The following is a 22,678-nucleotide window of genomic DNA, read 5'->3' as shown; positions in this document are numbered from 1 at the left end:
TTCCTTATCTGTAGCACAATTTACTATTTTTTCCAATTTTTTGGGTCCTGAACTTCTGGAGCCGTTTTAAGGCCCTAAACGAAGTTTTTTGGGAAAACTCGGAGTAGCATGGGTCCATGGCCCTATGTTTCTCATTGAAAAGTTGTATTCCTCTGATAGATCTTTATAACGAGGTATTATGCGTGTCAAACGAAGATCGTATGCCAAAGTCATGACCCTGAGAAGTTGATGTACCAATCTACCTAAATGGGGCCCATAGTTTGGCGTTTCATATCCCAGGGTTAGGTTTTTGAATGTTTAGGGTTTTCCATTGTTTCTCAACAATAAATAGGCCTTCGAGCCTCATTGTCAAACAATTCATAGGCATGTAACTGCCACATCTCTTCTCAGAGATAAGCTACCATCACCCGAGCTAGTTTATTTCCATTTCTGTTTGTAAGCATATTTCAATATTTTACATCAATGAAATGAAGTGTTATTTATGTTGCATCTCTGTATTTATGGTTATATTTGTAATTTGTTGCATTCCTTTTTAAATCCAGATCAGTCAAAGAAACAAAAAATAATATTCAAATCCAAATGGAATACAAGGTTTCCATGGGCTTATGTTTTAAAACATTTAATGGTAATGAAAGGATAAAATGTTCTTGACTTGTAAAATTTAAAAGTGAGACTCCATTTTCAGAAGAGGGAACTACCACTCTTCAAGTTAGTGGTATAAGTGGCCATGCAAAATCAAAAGCTTAATTTTTTTTTCAACTTTTGGAGAGAAAAAGCGATTGAAGCAATATTCCAATCACTAAACATGTAGAACTAATGGTAAATGTTGGGAAGGAGAAAATTATATCAATGATTGAAAACATGTATTTTGTTGCTATACATGATTTATTTTTAGAAATTTATAATTCAATATGTGACTTGAATAGGTATAAATGCACTCCACACGTGCTTCTAACAGATGAATATTTTGCATACACAAATACCACACCAAGAAAATATTTTCTTCAAGTTGCTAAAGAGGTGTATTGGAACAAACTAAAAGAGAAGATTTTACATAGGTCATTTTACTCAATTTTAGTTGATGAAAGCACTGATCAAATTATGGAACACCAATTGATTGCTTATATTACATATTTGACGAATCGAGGAAGAGGTCAATGTTTAACAAAGTTTATATGTTTACTTCAAATAAAGGATGGAATAGCTCAATGTATGTATGATCTAGTGAGAACTCTTTTAGCATAAATGGATTTATATTTGATGAAGTTTGTTGGTTTTGGTTCAGATGGTGCATCTTCCATGAGGGGTATTCATGAACTTTTATCTCCTAATCTTCACATGCTCCTCATTTATTAGTTATCCATTGCATAGCTCACATGGAAGCATTAACAATCAATGAGGCTTCATCTCATTTTCCAGAGTTGCAATATATTAACAAATTTGAAACAAAGTTTATTCATGGCTTGGAAAATCAACTAAAGGACATGGAAAATTGAGAGAGCTAATGTATACATTTTAAATCACTAAGTTAGTGGTCTTACAAATTCATCAAATTAGGCGGCTCTCTAGAGGAAAGGTCATGGAAAGACTTGTTAAACTCATGCATTATTTGTAAGGATTGGGAGTCAGGGGAGAAAAAAATGTTTGAGTTGGCAACAATATTTCAAGTGCAAACTTGGATCCATATACTTGTAGACATGCTCGTTGAATTAATAAGTTGAATCAAAACTTCGAAGAGGATCATTTTGATATTACATATATTGACACTACCTTACATGTTTCTATTAACATTCTTCGTAAACGATTTTTGGAAAGCATTTTTGGTGTAGATGCAGTGCATATGTCTTCTTTTTTAGTTAAATCATAAAGAGGAACCCTTGAATTTGCAGATAGCACAAGTATGGTACATTTACATTGTTGTGGGGAAAAATGCTTATGCAGGACGATCCTATCCACCTAAGGTGTGACAGTACCTTAGCAACAAACGAATACAGCTACTTCGGTTTCTTCCTTTATGAAATATGAAAGAGAGGAGATTGGTAGACTTACCGTTATCTTCCGGTTGTCCCTCGATCTAGATCCTCTCCTCTTTGGGTGTCCACAGCTACTTGCCTCCTCGCTCGCTCAAGAGAACAGTTACTCGATTCCCACGAGATCACAAGAGAACAGCTACCTGTGACAAGAGAACAGCTACTTGCGACAAGAGAAGGACACAACACAAAGGCAAATATACATATTCATAAATGATTCAGGATTAGAAGTAAATCAAATATACTAATGCAAATCATACAAAATACCTTAGCAACAAACGAATACAGCTACTTCGGTTTCTTCCTTTATGAGATATGAAAGAGAGGAGATTGGTAGACTTACCGTTATCTTCCGGCTGTCCCTCGATCTAGATCCTCTCCTCTTTGGGTGTCCACAGCTACTCGCTTCCTCACGAGATCACAAGAGAACAGCTACCTGTGACAAGAGAACAGCTACTTGCAACGAGAGAAGGACACAACACAAAGGCAAATATACATATTCATAAATGATACAGGATTAGAAGTAAATCAAATATACTAATGCAAATCATACAAAATACACCAGCATATAGGAAAGAACCAAGAAGCTTTATTGATTGATAAACAAGGTTCAGGAAGAGATACAACCCATAGGGCTCCAACCCAGCATCTCCTTCCCAGCAGAATGGAATTCCTTCTTTAGCCCCTTTCAAAGCATAAACACCCAATGATCCAACCACAAACCAACAGCAATTCTTTGCAATCACAACATTCCAGCCTCCCCCTGACCTCATGGAGAGAGATCTATATATAGGAGTTTTGGAGAGAGGATGAGTCAGCTTGAGGCTGGTATGAAACTGACTAGTGTCCTCTCCCACTTCAGTTCTTGAGTCCACTTGGAGGTTCTTGCTTCCACTTGGAGATTTGGAACCTCTTACTCATCACCAGTCGAATTCCTTGATGCAAGTGTCATTTTGGAAGCTTCCTGAGCATTGACACCTTGAGAAATGAGCCTGCCACTTGTCCAGTTACGCTCAACGCAGGTAGACAGTGGAGCAGTTGACATTCAGCGCAGATGCTCAGTGGAGCAGTTGACATGATCCAGAATTGCCTTGTTTTTGAGTGTTTTCAGGTGGAGAACTTTTGTGAATTGCTGTGGTTTGCTGGCCTTGTTCCTCTAGGGGTAGGAACAACATGTTTAGGGACTTTTGATCCCTTGATTATTGACATTTCATGCTCAGTGATGCAAGGCACAAAAATGTCTATAACATACATCCATTGAGGTTTGAAAGTTTTCTAAAGATGAAAATATCGTGGCTACTATGTGATTGTATTCTTTTGGGAAAATGTTTTATTGTAAAGGTGATTAAATCTTTAGATAGGAGATTCATAGATTTACATGTATTTAATGTGGCTAAGTTTTGCACTTCTCAACATTATTATGAAGAAGTGAATGATATAGATTGTCCAACAAAAAGATAGCTGAAATGTTAATGTGAAAATCTATTGTGGATACTGCTAGATGTTTGGGTGAAATGAATGAACTTATTTGTGCTATTTGTAAATCATACCCTAAAAGTCATATGTATGGCATGAGACCTATGTGGAGATGAACATGAATGGTTTGGAGACTTTCCATATTTGATGCAATTATGGCAAGCTATTCTTGTTATCCCAACAACCACATCAATGTATGAAAGAGGCTTCTGAAAATTAAACAGCATAAAAAATGATGATAGATAAAGACTTTCATCAGAGACACTAGATATGTTAATGTTTCTATCTCTAAGGGCACATCATGCTCTAAATGAGGTAGATTCGAATGCTACTTATGATGTAAGGAAATAAATGAAAACTAGAAATCCATTTCCATTGGGAAAATATATTTATATTTTCAATTATGTAAGTCCAAATACTTTTGAAAATCATCTAATGAAACATGTGGTTACCTTTTTTTAATGGAATTTGAGATCTTTCTTTGTTTATTTACTAGTTATATTGAGATTTTATAGTGTCTTTATTGAAGCCACTCTTTAAATTTTTAAGATTTTAAAGATTTAGAATGACACTATTTTATTATGGAATTTTTTTGAAGGGTTTATTTAATTATACTTTTCAATAGAAGTGAATTTTTTTTTTATAAACTTTCATCCTTGAAGGGTTAAATGAATATATGCCCTTCCAAATGAAATTAAGAGTAGACCTTCAAATTTGATCACTCGCTGTCACTATGGCATATAGAGTGCATTAACATTTGAATCAATTTTATGTTGGTTGATAGTTATAACGAAGCATGGCACAGCTTGGTAGCGCGCCATAGCAATTATACAACCTTACCCCTTCTCTGGATTGCCAATACAACCTAGGATGATGGACTGTGGAAGGCTAATAGATAATGGTGTAACATATTAATATCATATAAGCTCTTTTAATAAGCGTTGAGGGTTCTTTTAATAAGCATTGAGGGTGTGAGGAATCGTTTCATGTTTTAGTTTAGTTAGTTTTATTATTATTTTATTGTTTTATATTTTTTAAATTATTTTAATTTATAATCATTTAATGTAATATAATTTTTATAATATAAAATCAGTGATAATCCATGTTTAATTTTTTATTAATTAATGTTATTTAATTATATTTTATTAATTTAATTTTTAAATTAATATTTATTTACTTTTTTCATTAGTTTAATGATTGTATTTTAATTAATTTTTTATTTGAATTATTTAAAAAATATATATATTTTTTTAACTTTTTATAATTAGATTAACAATTTTATTTTTTCATTTTTTATTTTTTAATTATAAAAATAACAATTATAATTTATAATATATTGTTTTAATAGTTTTAATTTATGATTAAAAAAATTAATATTTTATTTAATATATTAGTGATTATAAAGGTTATTATAACAATAGTTTCAATATAGGGCAATCGATGATATTTTGATATGAGGATCGAGGTAAGCAATTTGAATCATATGCACTAGAGGGAGTCAAATGGCAAGGAAACATAAAGCAACAATCTCAAAGGAGACCTAGTTCTAAGGAGGGTCATTTTGGCGACAACACTAAGCTCACTAAGTCCACAGCTTTCCACCCTCAAACTGATGGCCAAATAGAGGTCATCAACAAAATGATCATACAAATTATGTATATGTACAACTCAAAGCATCCATGTGATTGGGATGATAGCCTCCCCTATGTCTAGCACAACTAAAACAGAGCTCTCCATAGCTCAACTAGCCATAACCCTTTTCAGATGGGTTTAGGATTCCAACCACTATGTCCCATTGATGTAACCATACCATTTGCAGCTACTCAGGCAGATTCGGCTCATGCCCAGTCCAAAGATGATAGGGCTAACAACTTCATTGAGTGTATTCAACACATCCGCCAACAGGTCCATGACATATTGGACAAAGCCAATGCGAAGTATAGGCAGCATCATGATCAGCATCGAGTCCCACACAAGTTTTAGGTGGGCAACAAAGTTTGGTTACATGTGCAAAAGAAGCGCCTCGTTGGGCCCCACCGCTAGCTTTGCCCACTTCGATATGGGCCTTCCACCATCACTAAGGATGTAGGGGATAATGATTTCAATCTTAGCATTCCACCATTCCTTGCCATGCACCCAGTGTTCAACGTGGGCTACCTTCAACCATACTTTCCACCATTATTGGACACATCAGACATTGCATAACAACTCACACAAACATAGTTAAACCTAGACTGGTTGGAACAGGCCACAACTGATCAAATCATTGACATGCAGATCAGGAACACTTGGCAGCTGAAGGTCTAGCTGTATCGGGTTGTCAAAGCTGGTCAACTCCTACACCAAGGCAAGTGGCTCAAAAAGGGACCAAGTTCAACAAAAGTTTCCCCATCTCATGGAGGCACTCAACGCAATAGGCACCATTCCTTCCTAAGGGGGAGGGCTATTCTAGGTGGATATTGGTGGTCACCTGCCTATTCCACTTGGACCCCAAGTCTTGTTTCTTTTCAGTTTCCTTAATTGTAGCACAACTTACTATTTTTGGTACTTTTTTGGTTCCTAAATTTCCAGAGCCGTTTTGAGGGACTAAAAAACGTTTTTAGGGAAAACGAAGAGATTGGGAAAACGTTTCCTCAAACTTCCAATTTGTTTTCGGTCTCCTCTTTGAGATCTTCAAAACGAGGTATTATGGTAGTCAAACGGAGATCATATGCCAAAGTTACGACCCCGGGAAGTTAATGTACCAATTTTCCAAAACGGGGCCCACAATTTTGGTGCTTCATCTCCTAGGGTTAGGTTTTTGGATGTTTAGGGTTTTCCATTGTTTCTCAATAATAAATAGGCCTTTTCTCCTTATTGTAACATAGTTCAGAATGTGAAAAAAATTGATGGGGGATGGAGATCCGGAAATGGCGAGGGTTTGCAACAGAAAGGCCGAAAGAGGAGCAACAGGGGAGATAAGGGCAGAGGACGAACATCAGGAGCGCAAGAAAATAAACAGCGGCGCAAAAGGGAGAAAGGAAGGCTCACAAAGCCAGGAGGAGCTGAAAGGCGCCATGGCCGGGGATCCAGGGAGGGGAGAGATCCCCTCCTACAAAAATGTAATGGCGGGAGAAACAAGCGGAAGCGGACCACGAAGAGAACCAGGGGGAGAGAGTAGGGAGGCGCCTGTGATGGGAAACCAATGGCAAGCAAGACTAGGAGGCAGGTGCCTTCCCAGAGCCCTAAAAAAGCCGAGGTTTGTGATACCGAACAACAAACTCGAAGAGTATAGATGCTATATGAGAGATCACGCTCTGATATGTAAGTTTATAGGGTTCTGGCTGGCAGAAAAGGACCTGGCAAGGTGGATACAGCAAAGATGGAAGCCGAAAGGTCATATCGACCTGAAGCTCGGGGCAAAGGGCTTTTTTACAGTGATATTTGCTAATCTAGAAGACAAGGAAAGAATCTTTGAAGGAGGACCGTATTTCATGAACAACGCAGGTCTATTCATGAGACACTGGGAAGACAGTTACAACCCTGATCAAGAAAAGATGCTGGCAGCACCGGTCTGGGTCCATCTGTTTGGCCTACCAATAGAGTTCTGGGACCCTGAAATCCTGGAGGGGATAGGCAATACGATAGGGTCTTTCGTCAAAGTATCGGAATCAACAAAGAGAGGGAGATACACTTCCTATGCAAGGATATGCGTATACATGAACATATCAGACCCCCTGCCAGAATACATAGAGCTGGAATATCATGATGAAGTATGGCAACAACCATTGGATTATGAACATATACCGTTCAGGTGTAGAAGGTGCCACGAATACGGACATCTCTTTAAACAATGCCCATTGAACGTTGGGGAGGAAGCAGCAAGGAAAGCAGAAGCAGAAAGGAGAAGGACAGAAGGAACAGAAGGAGCGGAAGAGGGTTTCCAGGAAGTCCAAAGAAAAAGGAGGCCCGGGAAAGAGACGGTAAGCAAACCACAAACTCCTAAATCTGTATCGGTCGAATGTCAAAATAAGTTCAGTATATTACAGGAAGAAGAAGGAGAGATAGAAAAGGAAGGAAATGTAGAAGAACCCATGGATTCGACTAAAGACATAAAGGAAACAGACTCAAATCAAGGAAACTCTGGAAAAGAAGGGATAGAGGAGAATGTAGATATAGAACAAACACAGATGGAGATTGATCCACAAAAGGAGAATGGAAATGATGAGGAGCGAGTAATGAAAAGGCTGTTACAGGATTGGAGGAACCTGGATGAGAGGTTCATACCGGAAGAGCAAAAACAGTTATACAAGGAAATGTTTCAGAAATACAAGGAGAAGAAGGAAGCCCTCATGACAAGTCCTATGGAGCAAACAGGAACACAGGAAACACAGAGTATAGGAATGGGTAGTTCTGGCAAAGGAAGTAGAAAAAGAGGAAGACGGCCAATGAGCGAAACTATACAGGTGGTAGGGGAGACCCTGGTGAACTCAGGAAGAGTCATACCTCTTTCAGAGGTATTTCAACAACATCCAAAAAGTTATAAATGATTGTAACAAGCTGGAACATCAGAGGCCTCAACAGTAATGGGAAACAAAGATATCTGAAGGAAAGGGTGAAGAAAGACAAACCTAGTATAATGATAATACAAGAGACGAAGATTAATGCCCAAAAATTAGAAGAGATAGTGAGAAAATATAAAATTCAATATGAAGTTATGGCCCAAGATGCGACCGGTACAGCTGGAGGATTGGCAATCCTATGGAATCCAGAGGAGGTGCAAGTTAAAGATTGGGTCAGTCTCCCCAGAATCCTCTTAGGCTCATTCAGATTGATAGGGTCCTCAGAGTGGGTGCTCATCATGGGAGTTTATGGCCCGCATATCCCAAGGGAACGCAAAAATTTCCTGAAGGACATGCAAACTATCCGCAGAATTTTCCCTGGAATTCCATGGATAGTAGGAGGGGACTTTAATATGATTAAAGCCCTAGGGGAAAGAAAGGAGGAAAAAGTAGACCAGATCAAGACATGGAGGCTTTCAGTGAAATGATAACAGAGCAAGGATTGGTAGATATTCTGACGATAAATGGAGTTTACACATGGAATAATCGTAGGGGAGGCAGAAATCAAATTGCATCAAGGCTGGATAGATTCTTAGTATCAGAACAGATCTTAAACAGGGATGTATTTGTAGAGGCAAAGATTCTACCAGCCCTGGGTTCGGACCACTGGCCTATAAGATTGGAAATAGATATTAAAAAATACCCCCATAAGCGCCCCTTCAGGTTTGAGGCGTTCTGGCTCAGGAATAACCAGTTCATAACGAAAGTAGAGGATTGGTGGACCAAAAGTCAACAAAGAGGAAGAAATAAGATGCACACCTTCCAGCTAAAGCTCAAGGAACTCAAAGGGAAAATCAAAAAATGGAACAAGGAAGAGTTTGGGAACATTTTTATGGAGAAGCAGAGACTAGAGTGAAAAATGGAAGAATTACAACAGAAAATCATAACAGAAGGACGAAATGAAGAAAAGAGCAGAGAAGAAGGAATCTTGATCAGTCAAGTAGAAGAAAGGAGAAAGCAGGAAGAAATCCTATGGAGACAAAAGTCCAGGGTAAATTGGCTTCGTGAAGGAGAAAGGAACACAAAGTTTTTCCACCAAGCAATGGTTCAACACAGGCAAAGAAACAGAATCTTCTCCATTCTAAACAGTGAAGGGCAAAGAGTAACAGAACATGAAGGAATGGAACAAGTTTTAGTAGATTATCACAAGGATGTGCTGACAGAACCAAGGGTCAACAGAGATGAGGCTATAGGAAGAATTTGCAATGAAATTCCCAAGATGGTAACCGAAGACCAGAACAGAGCTCTGATGAGAGCAGCAACACTAGAAGAAGTAGAGGAAATAGTAAAAGGAATGAAGAAAAATAAGGCACCAGGACCAGATGGATTCACGGCAGAATTTTATCAAGCAAGTTGGCATTTCCTGGGACAAGATATTCTGGAAGTGGTAGAGGAGTCGCGAAGACAGCAAAAGGTATGGCCAAGTCTTAACTCTACCTTATTTACTCTTATCCCTAAATCGGCTAAATCTGAGAATGCCCAAGGTTTTCGCCCAATAGCCCTTTGTAATGTTATTTATAAAATTATTGCAACCTTGATAGCCAAAAGATTGAAACCAATCCTTGTGAACATTATATCCCCGGAACAAACCGGTTTCGTTGAAGGGAGACAAATCCTAGATGGGTTGGTGGTAGCCCAGGAAGTGATTCATTCTCTAAAGCAAAGAAAGGAGAAAGGAATGCTGATAAAGCTGGATTTATCAAAAGCCTATGACCGCCTCAATTGGAACTTCCTCAAGGCAATGCTCAGGGCTTTCGGTTTCAATAATAGATGGATCAAATGGATCTATAACATGATATCAACACCAAACTTTTCTATCCTAATGAATGATACCCCCACCTCGACTTTTAATGCCACCAGAGGATTAAGACAGGGGGATCCCCTGTCTCCCTTTTTGTTTATTATGGCGGCAGATGGTCTGGGAAGATACATCAAAAAAGAGATAAGGGAAAGAAAGATAAAGGGACTTCGGTTATGGGGAAATAACATGCCTATCACCCACCAGCAGTTCGTAGATGATATCATGCTATTCTGTGAGGTATCTCTAAAGGAAGTAAAACGAGTGAAAAAGATCTTGGATCTGTTTATGGAAGCATCAAGGATGGAAATCAATAAATAAATGTCATGCACTTTCATTTTCAACACCCCAGAACTGATAAAATCTCACTTGACCAGAACTTTGGGCTTTAGAACGGGAGAGTTTCCAACAAAATATTTGGGGAACCAACTAGCTCTAAACCCTTTAAGAGTATCAAATTGGTTTCAAATTATTGACAAACTTAAGAAAAGATTAGAAAATTGGTCCTTCCAAGCGCTAAATATAGCAGGAAGATTTCTACTCTTGAAATCAATTCTCCAGGCCATCCCAATTTACCCTCTATCGATGATGGTAGCCCCTAAAGGAGCTCGCGCTAAAATGAAGGAAATTTTTGGAAAATTCCTATGGGGAGGACCCAAGAAGGAAAGGAAATGGGCCCTAGTGTCGTGGAAAGGCATATCAAAGCAAAAAAGAAAAAGGAGGACTGGGCCTCAGGGACCCTGGAACTCTAAATCAAGTCCTGGGGGAAAAACCATGGTGGAGGTGGATGAGAGGAGGACAAGATATATGGAAACAAATATGGACAAAAAAATATAGCATGCCCTCAACAACAGAAGGTATCCTTAGAGTGGAAGAAGTTCCAAAAGGATCCTCAATCTGGGACCTAGCAAGCCAAAACAGGGAACTCATAAACAAATTTGCCTTCTGGGAAATCAGGAGCGGAAGTACAGCTCAATTCTGGGAGGAGGCATGGCAACAAAGGGACAGAATGGCCGATATTCAAAACATACAAAACACTTACCAGAAGGCAACAATGATGGGATTAAAGCTGGTTAAAGATTACTGGAAAGAAGAAGAGTCAGATGAAACTTGGCGGATCTGGAGAAAGCCTGAAGAATGGGACGAAAATATTGATGAAGTTCAGAAAGAGATACTAACAAAAGAGATGGATGTAAGAAGAATCAAAAACAGCACGGGACCAGACATACTCAGATGGGGAAAATCTACAAAAGGGACCTTTACTGTCAAGGAAGCATATTATTTAGCTACTCGGCAAGAAGGAGAAGAGGAAGACATAGACTGGAAACAAATATGGAGGAATAAATGGTGGCCGAAAGTAACAATTTTTTCTTGGTTAGTAGGGAAAGGGAGAATCCTGACGTGGGACAAGCTGCAGAAAAGAGGTTTTCAAGGTCCTCCCAGATGCAGCCTTTGTAAACAAGAGAACGAGACCCAAGAGCACCTCCTGAACTCCTGTCCTTATGCCCAGCACCAATGGGATGAGGTAAGGAACCTCTTTGGAAAATCTAACAGAGATCCGAATGATATAAAGCAGACCATATTCCACTGGGGAAACGGCCAATTTTCATGTTCCATAGTAAAGAGAATATGGAGCTTAGCTGTAGGATTTTTTATATGGTTTCTGTGGAAAGAATGAAATCAAAGGATATTTTGAGATAAAAATAATCCACCAGGGAAGATTTGGGAAAAAATTCAAAGAGCAATAAGAGAAACCATTCTGGCTGAGAACTGGGAGGAGGAGGAATGGAACACAAATCCGGAGGAGAAAAGAATCTTAGCCAGACTCAATATAGAATACAACATGATCTATCCCTGGAAGGAAAGACACCAAAGAGCGCAGATACAAAGCCAGGCACAGTTCAAATATCCAGGGGAAAACTTCATTAAATTGAACTTCAACGGGGCTTCAAAAGGAAACCCAGGCCTTGCAGGCTTTGGGGGCATCTTTAGAGACAGTATGGGTCGCACCAGATGGGTGTACGCAGACAAAGGAGGCATAATGACCAACAATGAAGCAGAAATGATGGCCGTATACCAAGGTATTAAAATAGCAATAAGAAATGGATATAGGAACCTGGAGATCGAAGGAGACTCGCAGATAGTAATTGGAATGCTTAGGAAACTTGACAATGGGAAAGACTGGGAACAGGTGGCCAAGAGCTGGAGGATGGCAGGGTTAATTCAAGACATGGCTATCATCCTGAAGCGTATTGAATATAAAATCATCAGTCATGTAAAGAGAGAAGGAAACAAAGCAGCAGACTTTCTGGCAAATTGGGGATGCAAAGAAGGTAAAGTGGATAGCATTTGGCCAACAGTCATGAACAAACCTGGATGGGAAACTCTCAACCTAATAATCACTCAGGACAGAAATGAATCCACGAAGCAATAAAGAGAAGGGTAAAGGACCCCCGATCGGGGTGGTTAATGCGATGAGATGGGAAGGCAGTAAAAGGACGAGGGGTGGCAATTATGAGCCACCTTGCAACAAGATATCGCAGCGTATGGATGGTACGTCAGGTAGACTGGGCATCATTTTAAATTGCAGCAGGAAGGATAATCTGAAGCTCAGAGGTGGTGGAGGTGACGGTGGAACAGTGATGGGACAAGGACCAGATCTCACAAGGGAAAGTCGAGAAGGAGTGGGCTATTATGGCGAGTGTAGGCGGCAGAGAAAGACTGTGCAGCAACACAAAAGAGGTCGGCAGGTGGGCGGGAATGGATACGGGTGGAAGCATAAGGGCAAGCTAGAAAGGAGCATCCTCGAGGTGAACGGAGGTAGGAAGGAAAAGGTGATAAGTGGAGCAGGAGTAGTCGCACAGGGTCGACCTCCTGGGTTAAGGAAAATCCAGAGTAAGAGAATAGAGGACGGAATGAAGAGGAATGTAATGTCTGAGAACAGGGGAGGAAGACCTTCGCGTGTTGAAGGCATTAAGCCGGATCACTGGGAGGGAGAGGAACAGATTCGGGCAAACATGGAGGAGATATACGACCTGGAACGGGACAGTCAACCGCAGATAAGAAAAAGCGAAAGAGGTAAAGGGAGAATTATGGAAAAAACAAGACAAGCAACGGTGGATATAAGAGATAAGAAAGTCAGGGGCCGAGAAGAGGAAGTAGACATAGGATCACCCGCCAGCGAAATAGGACAGGGAAGCAGGGCAAGGGAATACAATGTAGGCGGAGCAGGACGAGGAAGGGGCCGCAGAGGGAGAAGAGGACGTTGGCAAGCCGGTCATCAGGAACAGGGACGCACCAAAACAGCAGGAAACAAACGTGGAAGGAAAACGATGAATCGCCAGGTGCAGTATGCAGAGAGGGCATATAGTAAAGACACGCATGCAGACATTAGGAGGATAATTCAACATTTGGAAGAGGAGGCGACCCAGGAGCAGTCAGAATCTGAGATGGAGGACTGGGAATATCTGTTGCCAAACCCTGGAAACACCAGAGGATGTATGTCCCTGTATAAACAGGCCTTACATGTGTATTGGGTCATGAAGCGGTTGTTGGCAAAGGCCATGGAACAGGTGGCCATGGAGATGGCTGAATTGGCCCAAGGCATTCCTAATCTAAAGAAAGAGATAAACAACCTTCAGATAACCATTATTATCCAGGATGGCAAGCTTGACGAGATACAACAGTAGTTAAAGAAGCTTACTCAGGGAGTAAAAGAGGAGGAGCACCAGCGGAGTGCAATGGAAGAATGATTTTTCAAGATATGTCTATTTTCTCCTTAGTTAGGAAGATGAACAGCATGCTACCCTCTGTTATCTTTTATAATGCAGTTAGCAAACAGTGTTAGTTTCTTTGAATGGTTAGTATATATAGCATGGATAAACAGACTCGTTAATTTTTTTTTTTGGATGGCTATTAAGAACTTCAGATGGCCAACAGACCCAGTTTCCCTTCAGGGCGGGTTGAGGCCATCGTATGTATGTACTGGTTTTAACCTGTTCTAATATAAATGGTTCCATCTTAGCTCACAAAAAAAAAAATATATTGTTCAAAATGTAGCCACCACATCTCTTCTCAGAGATAAACTACCATAGCCCGAGCAAGTTTATTTCCATTTATGTATGTAAGCATATTTCAATTCTTTGATATTAATGAAATAAAGTTGTATTTTTACTACATATTTGTGTTTATGTGTATATTAGTATTTTGTTGTATTCTTGCATAAGTCTAGATCAGATGTGGGCAGTTGAGCTATGGAGAGTTATGTTGTAGTTGTGTTGGAAATAGGGTAGGCTATCATCGCTATCATCCCATTTTCTTGGATGCTTCGAGTTGTACATAAGCAAAATTTGTATGATCATCCTATTGATGACCTCTGTTTGGCCATCAGTTTAGGGGTGGAAAGTCGTGGACTTAGTGAGATTGGTATCCAACATTGACCAGAGACTTGACCCAAATGTATTTAGGAACTTGTTATCCTAATTTGAGATAATAGACTGTAGAATCCCAAAGTGTACCCACACTCATTAAAAGAAGAGCTTAGCAGTGGATTATGTTGTGATACTCTTCTTGCAGGCTGCCTAAATGATCATCTTAGAGAATTTGCTGACGACCATGAAAAACTAGTCATTTCCATGCTTAGCAGAAGGAAGGCCCAACATGTAATCCATGGAGATGGATTCCCAAGGTCGACTTAGAGTAGGAAGAGGAGTTTATAGGCCTTGCTTCTTGATGGTTGGTTTGGAAATGGCACCAGAAGTGCAAGATATGATGTACTTCCTGACATACTGTTGAAGATTTGCCCAATAAAAATACTTCTGCAACATTGCCATTGTTTTCTCTACCCTAAAATGTCCAGCAACCTGATTGTAGTGCGTCTACCAAATCATCTTGGCCCACTCACTTGAAGGAACACAGAGATGTCCCAGGTGGCATAAAAGTGCATCCTGGAGGTGAAAATTTGGAACTTGCTTTCCTTCCAGGAGCGTTTGTGTTATAAACATTTTTGGGCACTGCAACCCCAATCATAAATGTCCTAAACCAAGGGCTCTTAAGTCCCTAAAAGTGTTGTTCCAACCTCTAAAAGAACAAGGTCAACTGATTACATCTTCTCCTAGAAGTTCTCCATGAAAAACTGCTCAGAACTGGTCAAAACAGGACCATCTCACCTGCTCCATGGTCAAAGTGCATTGCATCCCACCTAAATACACACAGTAGGTGTGATGCATCTTGAAAAGCCCTTCTATGGGGTGTGATGGGCGAGAGTGGACAAATGGTAGGGTCAATCTGCAAGGTGGAGGATCATGGAATCTTCTAGAAACTTCACTTGTGACACTTGCCTCTCTACATTCGCCCAGGGATGAGTAAGAGATCATCAATCTCAAAGTGGAATCAAGGACTATCAGAGAGAGGACACTAATCAACTCTCAAAAGCTGACTCACCCCCCTTGCAAACATCTATATATGGATCCCTCATCCCAGAGATCCAGAGGCTGGAATTTTGTATCTTGTAAGGAAGTGCTGCTGGTTTCTTGGTGCAATATCATAGTGTTGGGTGATCTAAGCTTTTCATGAGGTGAAGAAGGGCTTTCTTGCTGAGAGGATGATGATGGGTCAGAACAATTGGTTTTAATCCTCTTTGCTCTTTCTTGATTATCAATAAAGCTATTCAAGTTTTCCTCCACATTCTTGTATGATTGATGTTATGTGCATTTGTGTGGTCAATATATATCTGGTCCTATATTGTTTATGATAATAGATCTATGTTCTTGGATAGTGTTATGCTGCTTTGATTCTACAGGTGCTCTGTGAAGCTGGGTAGACAAGGAAGTGAGTAGCAAAGATCTATCAGAAGGGAGAGGAACCGAGCAAGGAACCAAGCGCAAGACAGAGGTTGGTCTCCTTATTCCCCTCTTATCTATTTCTCATAAAGGAAAATGAAAGTAGTTTTAGTTTGTTTGTTTCTAAGGTAGCTACCAGCCTTAGTGGGACTAGCAGCTCTGCATAGACACTAGTTTTCCCGATAACAAAATGGCGACTCCGCTGGGGAGTGAATAGATTGTTTGTTTATCTACATTTGTTTGCTTTATAAACTTACAGACGGAGCCTGAAGTCAAGCCAACTAGCCTTCGAACTGCATTTGCTATGTAAGTGCAAAGTAGATCAATGCTGCTTCAGTCTATCTCCGGGTTTTGTTTATGAACTGAACAATTGGTTTACAAGCTCTCTAATTGCCCTTGTGGTGGCTCTAGTAACCTCTTTAGATCTACCCCTGTGATTGATTTACTGATTACCACTTGCTCGGCCTGAATCCCTGAACTGAGCTGCAAACTGTGACCCGGAACCTAGTAAAGTCTCGTCCCTGATCCAGCGCACTGTCTCTTCTGTGAATTCTAGATGCGTCGCACTTCCCGATTGTAGTAGGTGCGCTGCATCTCTAGTTCACTGTGTTACAGGTGCACTGATCAAACAAGGCCTTTCCTGCTCCTAGATTTGGTTTCTGCGTTCACTTTTTTCAGCTCTATTCAAGAGTTTTGCTGCCTGTAGTTAGCACACCTCTGTTGAAACCCCCTTCCTTGCCATTATTCCGCCTCCATTGTGCAAAGGACTGTAAATGTTTTTATGTATTTTGAGCCATTTTCAGTTCTCTTTTACAAAGAAGTAATGTAATCGTACTGCCGTTTCTTGATTTGAAAGTGTTGCAAGTGTCGTTTTCACTCATAGAAGAGAATCTGATTGTTCTTGAGAGTTGATTACACTGTTACTCTTGTATTTGATTTGAATTAGTAGTTTTTCAAGTGTCGAAAGGAAGTTTTCATTTCCAAATCGCAAAGTGTCGTCATTGTCCTCATTTTGTCTTGAAAAGAAACTTGTTAGTAACGTCGCTTTGAAAAATAATTCAGATTTGCACTTAGCTTTCTTTTTATCATTCACACATTAAGAAGGCTGAAAACAAATACATGCACATGCATTTGCATTTAGACTGTTTTGTTGGTTTGATTTAGGATTGTGCATATAGTGTGTGCTCTCTGCTCTATGTTGAAAGAACGCCATCTCTCTTTCCTTAGTAGCTAGAATTTTCATTGCAAAAAGAAGATTAAATGACTGTTTATCATCTTAGATTGCATTTTAGGAATTGTACATCTACATCACACGGTGAACCTGAAAGGAAAATTTCTTAAGCAAGATCAACTGTAAAATAAATTTAATGAATCTAAAAACGCTTTGGAACCTAACGCACAACATCTAGAATTCTAGGCTAGAGACATATTCCAGCGTCGTAAAGCTTGGTAACTGTTGTTCTCATCGTTGGTTGGGTGATTCCTCCACCTTGAGGATAAGTGCCAGTACGGACTTGTGCTCCCACGTACCGTCGAGTATATATTGGGAGACCACAATAGGCTTTATCCTTTATCCATAGGAAGTCGTGTTTTCCGCCCTATCGATAGCAATGCACTGAACACAGCATTCAGGAAGATTGATTGCCGTACCATAAAATGTATTCTGCAGTTTTGCGATTGGTTTGTTAATCCCTCTGTCTAGATTTCCAGAGCAGTCCCTTTCGTTCCTTTTCAGACTCCTTAAAGGAAAAGGTCCATCTGAGCACTTGTCACTTCAGGCTCATTAAAAATCGAAGGTGACTAGAGTCATCTTTTGTTTTTTCTCGACTCTTAAAAATTGAAAAAACAAGTTGTGTCAAAGCGTCTAAAATTCATCTAATTCGGAAACATACTTCCCCTTGATTTTTAGTTGATCGAGTAATCTGCAATCATGGAAGAAAGTCAATTGAAACCCCGTCGTTCGCGGAGGCTTACGAGTCAACCGTCTTTGTCCCCAGAATCGAAATTGTTACAGACAAAGCGAACTCATTTAACCAGTTCCAAATCCCCTGGTAAAGTTAGAACAAGTGTTCCAACACCATCGGAGACTCCGGTTACTCCAAACATTTCTGGTATCCCTGCCTTTACAGAAGAAGTTCAGCAGCCACCAAAGGACAGTAGAACTGATCCTAGTGTGAAGGTAAACACTTGTATTACTGAACCAGCTCCATCTACAGCTAATTCAGAAGGTGTTATTCCTCAAACATCTGTCGCTGCAGATTCTATACCTTCTTCGGCACCAGAAATATTCTACGGACTTGATGGTCTACCGGTTCCACCTGGACTGATTGCTATAGAAGAGATTGTGGAAGATCCTCCATCGCAGTTTGGAGTCAGGATCACCCTATATCCTTCTTCATCAGAAATTAGTCTACCGTTATCGGAAGCTCCTGTAGAATCGTTAGGAAATCTTTTTGATAGACTAGAAATGTCTGAACAACCGTCGACATCTAGGACTGTGTCATCCGACACAGCGATGGAAGAACTTCCTGCTATCACTTCAACAATGTTCGCTGGCATACCATCTGTCCCAACTAGCTCTCAATCGCTAGAAGGGGCCCACTTAGGGGCTATTTCAATAGTATGGTCCGTTCCTATTTGTTCATTTGGAATAGTATCCGGGAACTCTTATGTTGAGTCTCAGCAAATTGATCCTCCAGGGTGTCAATTTGGGCAGTCCGGTTCTCAAGGACAAACAATTCCTTTGAGTACCGGATTACCACCGTATGGGGGGAAGTATACCCTTTCATTGTCACCTCCGAGAGGACAACCATACATGAGTTCACAACAAAATTCAGGTTATGCTGGAATTACATCTAGCGGTTGGGTGCCAATACTGCCTCAACAACCAAGAGTTGTATATTCGATGCAACAATGTTTACCTATGTCAAATATACCAACTACGCCGGCTATCGTGACGGTGTCGCAAGTACAAGCGTTGCCTGTTGTATGCCAACCTCAGGTTTCTCAGGTTGTAATGCAACAACCTCTTGTCCCTGCGACTCAACCACAATCGCCAACTAGTGGAATGACACAGGCCCAAACAGGTACAATTACCCCTCATCTTGGTCAAACGGTCAGTATTGGACAACAGCACATGGCTTCGCAACCATCACTGGTGCAATACCAACAACCACAATTCCAACAAGTATACCAAGGATCTGAGCAACAAATCTTTGCAAATAGTGGGCAGCCGTATATTCAAAACGGTCAAAATCAACCATTCTATAATGGTTATGCCCATCAACCTTACCAAAGTTACCAGCATCAAATGAATTATGCTGGTATGCAAAGACCAACTGCTTAGGCAATTCCGTCATATCCTGGGTATGCTTCGCCAAACCTGAATCAACTGTTACCCTTCGTGGCAACTTTAGAGTTACGAGATCTAAATCGCCTAACAAACAATCCAATTGCTTACACCCCTTGGTGGCCAGCGATTCCGCATAAACTTCCATCAGACATTCCTAAGTTTAATGGAAATCCGGGTGAAGACTCGTCGAATCATGTGATGACATTTCATCTGTGGTGTTCATCAAACACCCTAAATGATGATTCGATTAGGCTTTGCCTTTTTCAGAGGACGTTAACTGGTCCGGCAGCAAAGTGGTATATCGAGTTACCCAAAGCTTCATTTGACAACTTCAGTGCCCTAGCCACAACCTTTTTAACCCATTTCCAGTTACCGATAAGGTACGAAACAGGAACAAAACTTCTTACCAATTTCAAGAAAACAACGGCCACTCACATATCCGATCATATTTATGAGTGGCGACGTCGTCATAGAATGGTAAAAATGTATGTTCCTAATCAGCTTTTAGCTGAATGGTTTATTAAGTCATTATTACCTTCCATTACAGAAGATGTGGCAAAAGGAGGAGTCGTCACTGAAGAGCAGGTTATTGCTCGTGCACAATATTTAGACTTGATTTATACTCAATCTGGCATGCTCTACGATAAAATCCCTGATGCTTCCAGACCGGAATTTTCCATCCCTCCTCCTCCTAAATCGAACAATGACTCTCATGCCAGCGATGGTGTGATTGGTGCGACAGACACGAAATCAACAAAGGCTACATCTAAAAAGGCCCGTAAGATTTCCAGTCAAAATGCAAAAGAAGAACTTCTCGCCTCGGAAGTAAATATCATCTCGACTGACAAAGGCAAAGAAACCAAGCAACCAGGAGGCAAGAAGAAAAACAAAGGGAAGAAGAAGAAACAAGAGGAATCCTCACCTGAAAATTATTCTACAAACCCTCCTGGAGATAAGAAACCAAAAAGTCCATGCTTAATATGTGATGAGGATCATTGGACAAGAGATTGTCCACATAAAGCTGAGCTTAAAAGATTCTTCAAGAATTCAAAAACCGCGGCAGTATTGACTGATCCGTTTCCAAATCCAGGGACAAATATGGTTGCTAGTGAAAATGCTTCCCCGTCCCAAGTGCTGATGTTGTCAGTTTCGAAACAGCAAAATGATGCTTTGATATCGACAAGGAATAAAGATTACGGGAATCCACCACTGTCGAACAACAAGGATAAGGATCAACCTAGCAGTTTGACAACGACTTCGACAGAAGTTGCGCTGCCCATCATTCCGGAGCTAACAATAAAACTGCCAAAGGGAGTAGTACACAAGTCGACATTTAATCCTCGTGCCAGAGCAGCACAACATTATAACATAGTGGAAGATCTGGCCCAATCGCCATCTGCTATGTTGACACTTGAAGTACTACAAAATTTCCCATCCCAAAAGCAAGCTTTATTATCAGCTATAGGTGGGATAGACCCAAAGGATTCTAATCTTGTGTCCTTTAATCATAAAGGATACGATCCTCAGTTACTAGCTCAACTAGCTTTCCTCATTCAGGTGAAAGCCCTCAACAAAACTGTTCATCGAACAATTATTGATGAGGGAGCATCTACATGTATTATGTCGATGAGTTGCCGGAAAACTTTAGGATCTCCAACCTTGTCGCGATCTTTGACGACATTAAAAGCATTTGACGGACGAACATATACCCCGTATGGTATTCTAAGTAACTTGCAAGTCGAACTAGGGGGGAAAACAGTAGAAATAGATGTCGAAGTAATCGACGGAAACCTCGATTACAACATCCTACTGGGAAGACCATGGATATATGCTATGGCTGCAGTTGTGTCGACCTACTTTAGAAAGATTGCATTTCCTTTTCAAGGAGGAATTACAATCGTTGACCAACAAACATTTCTCCCCAATAGTTCTCAAGTTACGGGAAGCATTCCGATGATCCATGGAAGCCCCCATTCGCTTCAAAATATCGGAGTAGGCCTACTAAAAGACCCTATATTAATGGGGACTTTTGCCCTCCCGCCTCCAATCAATCTGGCGGAAGTGGCGATAGTAGGAACCTGCAATATGATATCTTCGACTCAAAAGATCTCAGAAAACGATATTAACATGGATCATCCGCAGGTATTGCCTCCAAGACCAATAGAAATATTGTAGCAATCAATGTTTTTGGCGTGGGAGGCAAACCCAAATCAACGCTCATCGAGCGTTTAGATAGATAGGTCTAAGGAATATGGCACCCCTTCAGATCCTTGGTCACAAGTGCATTACACCGACGAAGGAATTGTTCAGTCAATGACAATTGAAGGGGCGCCATGGGAAGATTACCACCATCGTTCCCATCTTCCGGATCGTCAAGGAGATATTCCTGATGACCTGCATCATCCTTCAGTTTTTGATTTCCTATCAAATACTGTAAACACGGTGGATTCCGAGCGAAACTTGTCCAGTATTGAAGAGACTATAGCCATAAATATCTCGACCAAAACGGATGTTGTAGAGAATATTTATGTCGAAAATGGTTGTTCTCCTTCAGAACTGGAAATATATAACGCTCTTTTTCGCGAATTCAGAGATGTCTTTGCTTGGTCATATGATGAAATTCCAGGCATTGACTCGAGTATAGTTGAACACGAAATCAAGATGTATCCAGATGTCAAACCGGTACGACAATGACTACGGCAGGTGCACCCCAAGAAAGCCGCTGCCATCAAGGCAGAAGTTGAGAAACTTCTCCATGCTGGTTTTATTTACCCGGTTCCTCTAACTGATTGGGTATCGAACATTGTTCCTGTGATGAAAAAGCAAGGAACAATTAGAGTGTGCGTCGATTATAGGGATGTAAATCAAGCTTGTCCGAAAGACAACTACCCTACACCCTTTATTGACCAGATAATTGATGAATGCGCCGGATGTGAAATATTTTCATTTATGGATGGATTCTCTGGGTATAATTAAATAAATATCCACCCACAGGACCAGTCAAAGACTGCATTTATTTGTCCGTGGGGCACATTTGCATATCGCAAATTACCCTTTGGTTTAAAGAACACAGGGGAAACATTTCAGAGGGTAATGAATTATGCCTTCCATGACATCAAAAACATCGTTCAACCATATCTCGATGACCTTCCGGCTCATTTGCGAAAGCGAACCGATCATCCGCAGCATTTGAGAGTGATATTTCTACATTGCCAACACTACAAGATACGACTCAATCCACACAAATGTGTGTTCTGTGTCAGTTTTGGTCGTTTGCTTGGCTTTGTAGTCTCAAAAGATGGGATTCATCTTGACCCATGTAAGGTTCAGGAAATCATAAATTTACCTCCACCTTCAAATTTTCTTCAGATTCAGAAACTCCAAGGGAAAGCAAACTTTCTGAGGAGGTTCATTCCAAATTATGCCGAACTTGCTAAAGGTTATACACATCTATTGAAAAAGGAAGTACCTTTCGTCTGGGATCAGGTCGCGCAAGCTTCCTTTGATGCTTTAAAAGAATCCCTAATGAAAGAATCATTAATGTATGCTCCTAATTATCAAAAATACTTTAACCTGTATCT

The 22,678-nt window shown here is 40.4% G+C and overlaps 1 protein-coding gene across 1 annotated transcript; it reads left to right on the top strand.

Moving 5' to 3' along the window:
* The first annotated feature begins 8,513 nt into the window (after positions 1–8,513).
* On the top strand, positions 8,514–8,963 carry LOC149154207 (uncharacterized). The gene has a single exon (XM_089444077.1). The coding sequence runs from the start codon at positions 8,514–8,516 to the stop codon at positions 8,961–8,963; it is 450 nt and encodes a 149-aa protein (XP_089300203.1).
* Positions 8,964–22,678: the final 13,715 nt, after the last annotated feature.

The sequence above is a fragment of the Pinus tabuliformis genome, chromosome 9 (genome assembly GCF_031772625.1).
Source record: "Pinus tabuliformis cultivar Carrire ecotype Pingquan chromosome 9, CPIR1, whole genome shotgun sequence".
NCBI classification, from domain to species: Eukaryota; Viridiplantae; Streptophyta; class Pinopsida; order Pinales; family Pinaceae; genus Pinus; species Pinus tabuliformis.
The sequence above is the reverse complement of the archived record's forward strand: the minus strand, read 5'-3'. Positions and strand labels throughout refer to the sequence as shown.

What these genes read in the sequence shown, in the direction of transcription:
- LOC149154207 (XM_089444077.1), top strand. Translation starts at nt 8,514, where the DNA reads ATGGAGGCTTTCAGTGAAATGATAACAGAGCAAGGATTGGTAGATATT.